At 33.6% G+C, this 7,713-nt stretch overlaps 1 protein-coding gene across 1 annotated transcript; it reads left to right on the top strand.

Moving 5' to 3' along the window:
- Positions 1-338: 338 nt before the first annotated feature.
- On the top strand, positions 339-1,529 carry LOC133785086 (uncharacterized). Its single transcript, XM_062224345.1, has one exon. The coding sequence runs from the start codon at positions 339-341 to the stop codon at positions 1,527-1,529; it is 1,191 nt and encodes a 396-aa protein (XP_062080329.1).
- The last annotated feature ends 6,184 nt before the right edge of the window (positions 1,530-7,713 follow it).

Raw genomic sequence — 7,713 nt, 5'->3', positions numbered from 1 at the left:
AGCCACACCAAATATAGTAGTTGATGATACATGGCTTCTTGATTTGGGTGCATCTCATCATCTCACCCCCAATGTCAACACAATTGACAACTCCACTCCACTCCTTGCACGGGCTCTGAAACAGTCGCTATAGGAAATGGTATCTTTATTCCAATTCATTATTTTGGTCACTCCAATTTACTTGCTTTCAATTATTTATTTTGGTTAGTCTTCTCGAAACAAAGGTTAAGAATAAAAATATGGGCAATTTATATTCAAGTTTATTTTCTGGTAGGGGTTTCACTACTAACAATCCTTGGCTAGATAAAGGACGAATAATAGTAGCTTGGAATCCGAATATGTATACTCTTGATATTAGAGTTTGTACTAGTCAGTTCATTCATTGTTTTGCTCGAGGCACTCACACAGTAGGAAGTTTTTTTATCACCTTTGTATATGGCTTTAATGATGTGAAATTGAGGGATCAACTGTGGCTGGATATTCAGGAGTTAGCTTTGAAGATTGATGAGGCTTGGATGATATTGGGAGATTACAATGAGATCTTGCATCAGAATGAAAGAGTTGGCAAGAAGACTATTATGAAACCTTCTCCGAGCCTTCGAGATTGCATGATCACTTGTCAAATGGAAGACTTGAAATATTCAGGGTGTTTTTATACATGGATAAACAAGCAAAGGTCTGAGGATCGAGTCTATTCTAAAATCGACAGGGATATGGTTAACTTGAAATGGACAGATCAATACCCAAACTTTGAAGCAGTTTTTCTACCTGAAGGTATATTTGATCACAGTCCCATTCTTGTTTCATTTTATTTGGCTGTGACTACTGGTAAGCAACCGTTCAGATACTTCAGAATGTGGAAGGAAGCTTCATCATATGCAACTAAAGTTAGCACTAACTGGAATATATTAGCTTCGGGTTATGAGATGTATAAATTAGTCCTGAAGTTAAAGAGACTTAAACAGATTTTCAGAGAAATAAATAGAGAAGGATATCATGACATTCAAAAGGTTGAAGCTCAAGCAAAGCATTGCCTGCTGGAAATTCAAGAAAGCTTGCACCAAGATCCTCTTAATGAGTCTTTAATTCGACAGGAGATATTGGCTAGGGAAGAATTTACTCGATTAAATAGAGCATATATGTTATTTTTATCACAGAAAGCAAAAGCCAGCTGGGTGATGAATGGTGATGAAAATACTGCTATTTTTCATGCGTCATTGAAAGCTAGAAGGATTCAGAATCGCATTTTCTCTATACACACTGAAGATGGTACCTGGGTGGATACAGTGGATGGTGTACAAAGAGCTTTTTTAGAATATTATCAAAATTTATTGGGGACTCAATTGCATAGTAGGAGGAAGGTGTCACAGGCTGTTGTTGACTTAGGTCCAGTAATTTCTGAGGTGCATTCTAGGCTGCTGTTAGAAGCTTTTATAGCTCAGGAAGTTAAAGATGCCCTCTTCTCCATTCCAGGTCTGAAGGCCCCTGGTCCTGATGGCTATAGTAGTTTTTTTTATCAGGATAATTAGGATTTAGTAGGTGCTAAGGTGTGTTCGGCTGTCTTATACTTCCTAACCACGGGGAAACTTCTTCAAGAGATTAATGCTACAACCATCACCCTCATTCCAAAAACCAAATGTCCGACCAAAGTAAGTGATTTCTGTCCCATCTCCTATTGTAATGTGCTATATAAAATTGCATCCAAAATGATCTGTGCATGGTTGAGAAGGGTTCTTCCGGATTTGATTGCAGAGAACCAAGGGGGTTTTGTTCATGGGAGGTACATAGCTCACAATATCATGATTTGTCAAGACTTAGTTCAGCATTATGGAAGGAAGCACTGTAAGTCGAGCTGTATGATTAAAGGTTATTTGTAGAAGGCATATGACACAATAGAATAAGATTTTATAGAGGAAATGCTCACTGCTTTTAAGTTCCCGAAGAAGATTATTCAGTTAATCATGATATGTGTTAGATCACCTAAATTTTCCTTATTGCTCAATGGCTCTCTACATGGTTTCTTTGCAGCTAAAAGGGGATTAAGGCAAGGGGATCCAATGTCTCCATTATTGTTTGTGTTAGGTATGGAGTATCTGTCTAGAATCATGATTAAAGTGGGATCTATATCTAATTATAAGTATCATGCTAAATGCAACTCCCTGAGATTAAATCACTTATGCTTTGCGGATGACTTCTTATTATTTTGTCATGGAGATTTTATCTCTATTCTATGGATGCTTAGAGGACTCAAACTGTTTTCGGGGACATCAGGTTTGGTACCAAACCAGAAAAAATCTACTATATTCTGTAGTGGTATGGTGGAGGCTGAGGTAAATAGAGTGCTAGAAGCTTCAGGATTTGCTAGAAGCTATTTACCTTTCCGATATCTTGGTATTCCAATCTGTTCCAAGAAAATTTCTTCGGTGGAATGTGGCATTATTTTAGAGAAAATGGTGCATAGAATCAGGCAATGGAGCTCTCAGAATTTATCTTATATGGGCAAAGTTACATTAATTAATGCAGTTCTTCTTTCTATACACTCTTATTGGGCCCAAATCATGATATTGTCGAAGAGGATACTGAAGGAAATTGATGCCATTTGTAGAGCCTTTCTTTGGAGAGGAATGAGTGATCATGCAGGGCCTGGTCTTGTTGCATGGCATGACATTTGTAATTCTAAGACAGGTGGAGGATTGGGTTTTAAGAGGGTTGTGGAATGGAATATTGCAGCTATAGGGAAATATATATGGGCAATTGCTTCCAAAAAAGATAATTTGTGGGTTAAATGGATTCAAAATATATATTTGGTGGGAATATAAAGCTCCCTCGGCTTGCAGCTGGTATTGGAGGAAAATGGTGGCTGTTAAGGATATTTTTAAAGCAAAAATAGATTTGGCATCCTTTTCAGCTATGAAATTCAGTATTAAAACAGGTCATGACTTGTCGTTTGCTTCACCTCTCAAAGTGCATTGGGCAAAGTTTTTTTGGGAGAGATTTTCTATACCAAAGCACAGGTTTATACTTTGGTTAGTTATGCTTCAGAGATTGCGTACCAGGGTCTTCATTCACAATTACAACTCAACTATGGATCCATTTTGTCTATTCTGTGGAGAACATAATGAAGATATTCATCATCTCTTTTTTCAATGTAAATATAGCAAGCAATGTCTATTACAGGTGAAGAAATGACTGGGTTGGAAAGTAAATGTAGAGGATTATGAGAACTTGCTGCAATGGATATTCAAAACAAGGAGATGGAGCAGATTTCGAAAGAGTATCTTGACAGCTGTTGTTGCTTCCTTGATTTATCACATTTGGAGAGTGAGGAATGACATACTATGGTCACAAAAGGTTTGGTCTACAGCTCATACGGTCCAAGCAATACAAAGAGATATTAGTATGTGGATATACCCTATAATACCAAACAAGACAAATCATTTAGATAGAGATTGGTTTCATGCTATTTGTAAAAATATCTAGCTGATGTATAGAAGATAGGTATATTGGGGAGTTATAGAGTTAGAATCATATATGGAATTTGTACATGAATTGGTTTTGAGCAATACAATGATCTTATTCACCAAAAAAAAAAAATAATTCATTTTCCTTACAAAAATTTTATCATGTCCCAAAGTTATCCACTAATCTTTTATCTGTCATAATTTTGTCATGACAATAATTTTTGTACCGAATTCTACTCCAACCTTTACAAAATTAAGGATTTTTCAACGAAGAAGTTGTTGCATCAAGGTTCTCTTGAACAAGGATACCTTCCAAGATGTCAAAGATATTCATTCACCCTCTAGTGCTAAATGTGCTTACCTCACAATAACTCTACACTGAGTTCCTGCCTTTAATTCTACTCTTAAGTTTCATAGTGTACACATGACCCCTGCTGCTATATGGCATCCAAGATTGGGCCATGTTCATGCTGATGTAGTTAATTCTATTTTGAAACAATGTACTAAAGAATTTACATATAATAAAAAGCACATTTGTTCCTCTTGTCAACTTGAAATAGTCACAAACTCCCTTTCTCACTTCTTGTTCTCATCCTCCAAAGTCGTTAGAACTCATACACACAAACCTTTGTGGTCCTTCTCCTATACCAGCCACAGATGGCTCTCGGTATATCATCTTATTCATTGATGACTATTCCTAATTCACTTGGCTATATGCCCTTCAAACAAAGCATCAAGCCTTACCTCTATTTAAGCAATTTAAAAATCTTGTTGAAAACCAATTTGGCACAACCATTAAACAATTGCAATCTGATAATAGAGGTGAATATAATGCCTTCATCTCCTATCTCAACTTGTGTGGTATTCATCATCGATTTTCTTGCCCATACAATTCTCCTCAAAATAGCAGAGTTAAGCGTGAACATAGGCATGTTGTGGAAACTAGATTATCCTTGCTAGCCCATTCTTCACTACCCTTATCTTACTGGTTATATGGTTTTCGTGCAGCAGTTTACACAATCAATAGAGTACCTACTCAACTTCTTCACAATAGATCCTCATTTCAGGTTCTATATAACAAAACTCCAGACTACCCTATAACAAACACAAGCTCCAGTATAGGTCCTCTCATTGTTTTTTTTCTCAGTTATAGTACCAATCATAAATGCTACCTATGCTAGGACCCTCTTACCAAACACATCTACACTACACGGTATGTAGTGTTTGGTGAAACATCTTTTTCTTCCCATTCTCAATCTCCTCCCACACATATCTGTAGCGCACCACAATTTTTTTATTTTATTAATTTGTGCTTTGTTTTATTGATAATTGTTAAGTGTTAGAAATTATTTTAATAGTTTGAATTGTTTGGTAGGAATTATGTGAATTTAATTGTTAGTTATTTTATTTATTAATTAATTTAATTAGAAGAAAATGAGTTTTTGTTGAATGCACCAAGGTGCATGGTAGGTAGTGATGCACCTTAGCACTTGGGTGTGTGCATGTGCATGGTGAGCATGCAATAGATTTCCTACATATTATTGTCCTTTTATTTGATTTATTTTATTAATTAAATTAAAAAGAAAATAAAAGAAAAGGAAAGGAGGGGATAGGCGTTTGAATGGAAAAGGAAGAAGAGATTTTGCCTTTTAATCCTATGCTATTTACTTTTAATTATTTTTTCAATTTATAATAATTGATTTATGTGATGAAAATAGGGGTTTGATTGGGAAACTTATCCATTTCCATTAGGCTTGTTATTTCCCTAGGTTAGATTAAAAGGAAAGAAAGAAAAGAAGAGAGCCATTTGTGCTCTTGGTGTCGTCGGCCATAGAGAGAGAGAGAGAGAGAGAGAGAGAGAGCATGAGAGCTAGAGAGAGGAGAAGGAGAAAGGAAGAAGAAGAAGGATAAGGAAAGGAGGGGTTCGAATTCTATAGGTAATGGTTGTTCTCTTTGTGTTTGATTTATAAAAAATAATTCTCCTTTTTCTCAAATATTTAGTGACATTCTTCTCTTCTCTTGTTCTTGTGGGATTCGAAAATCCTATGTGCTAGAAAGGGAGAAACAACGTTGTGGAATTGATTTCTATCAAGGAGGTAGTTGATCCCTAGCCTTGTTTTCTTTTGATGATTGTTTGTTATTTTGATTTTTGTATGTTTTATACATGTGTGTGTGTGTTTGTTTCCCATGTACTTATGTTTTATCAAATCCATGGGAAATATGAGAAGGATTTTGATTATGGGTTAAGAGGTTGATTTTTTTTTTTTATGCCTATGGGGTTTCGGCCTATGGTGATAAAAAGGGATTGTGTGCATAATTGATTTTATTGTAGATTCTTTTGAATTCATCTTGATATTAGGAGCATGATCCTTGTAGGGATCCTATGTTTATGTTACCACGGTATTTTGATTTTATGATCTATTGGAAAATATGCAAAGATGAGGATAGATACATGCTAGGTATCATGTAAATGTAAATGATGATTTTGGTATTTTATGTTTATGTTCATGTGGGCTACGGCCTAGGGACGATTATTGATGCATGATGGTCAATTTATTTGATGTCACCTACACTCATTAGAAATATGTTAGTTTATTTGGTTAATTGATAATTTGTCTTAAGTTTCTTAGAAATGATGATTTGTGGTACATGAAAGTTTTGGTTTGAGTAATTGTTTAAGCATGATTTAAAAGATGAATTTCATGTAAATGATGCTTGCTGATATTTTTTTTTTGTAATTCATGAATATGATGGTTAAACAATGTTTGATATGCTCAAGAAATGTCTTAAGAGTATAATTTTCTGTTAACAAAAAAGTATATTTATTTCACATATAAATGGTGTTTTTATCAAATTAACACATGCAGATTTTTGTGTATATTTTATGAAGAAAATATAGTTTTTAATCCAAGTTTGTGATTTTGAATGAATTAACGGTTGCTGGATTTGTTTATCAAAAATAAGAAATGTCTTTTAAATGCGATAAATAATGTTAGTGCATTAAATAAATTATACCGTAATTTATGTATATGTAAAAGTGATATCTATAAAATGTAAATATGAAATTTTTTCACAGTATTATTTAGGTGCAGTTTTTTTATTTAAATGAGAAAATATTTTGGTTTAAATTCACTTATGATTTTTTAAACAAAATAAATAGTTGCTGAAACTTTGAGTTATTAAGCTAAGAAAAATATTTTGTTTAAAATTAATGTGTCTTACACCTAAATAATTTAAGTCTTAAATAATATTAGTGAAAATACATTTTTCCCACACTTTAAATTATGAATTCTCACATTTAAACATGTAATTTTTTTTATTTGATTTAGAAAAGTTATTTTCTAAAGACACAAGAAATTTATTAAGTATTTCTAAATGCCTACAAGTTTTGTTATTTTCTATGCTATTTAAAATAATAAATGGAATTATTATTTTATGAGAAATTAGGAAAAAGATAAATTAATTATTTTATAAAAGAAATATAAGGAATTAAATGGTTTAATCAAACTTTGAGATTTAAAGAAACAAATAATGGTATTGGAATTATGTTGCTGAATTTTATTTAAAAGGGCAAGAAATAAGCATGTAGGAATTCTCGTTTTAAAACATTAAAATTTAAGAACGCTCACACGTATGCATGTCGCATGCAAATGCATTTTTACGTTCAAATATATGCCTATTGTTCAAACATATGGTTTTTACTTTGTAACCATGAAGTGTTAATAGGTAGAATTAGCATTATTCTTTTATGATTTTATGTGAAATGTATATGTTTAGAATTATTGGGAACCTTGTACCATGTGTGCATGACCCATGCACACGTGGGGTATATGTGTTGGGCATGAGTATTGTTAATCGATGCTACAAGACGGCATTTGATTATGATTATAGGCTCGTTGTGAAGTTTTTCTCATTTTTCCTTTGCTCGGACCCGAGCAAAGGAAAAATGAGGAAGATGTGTATGATGATAGACCATGTAATATGAATGATAGACTATGTTTATGCTATGAATGGTAATATTTGTATGTTATGAGGAAGATGGTGTGTTGTGTATGATGATAGACCATGTAATATGAGAAATGAAGTTCTATCTTAAAATGTTATTTTGAGTATGATGCAACATATGTTTCCTTTGTTTTGATGTGAAATGGATTACATATGTTTGTATGATGTATGAAAAGAAAAGGGTTGCTAGCGTGTTGAAGGCGACACAACAAAGGAGTTACTAAGGATATCACGAAACTCATAGGGT

The sequence above is a fragment of the Humulus lupulus genome, chromosome 6, assembly GCF_963169125.1.
Source record: "Humulus lupulus chromosome 6, drHumLupu1.1, whole genome shotgun sequence".
Taxonomy (NCBI): domain Eukaryota; kingdom Viridiplantae; phylum Streptophyta; class Magnoliopsida; order Rosales; family Cannabaceae; genus Humulus; species Humulus lupulus.
This window is presented reverse-complemented; position numbering and strand designations above follow the sequence as displayed.

What these genes read in the sequence shown, in the direction of transcription:
- LOC133785086 (XM_062224345.1), top strand. Translation starts at nt 339, where the DNA reads ATGTATACTCTTGATATTAGAGTTTGTACTAGTCAGTTCATTCATTGT.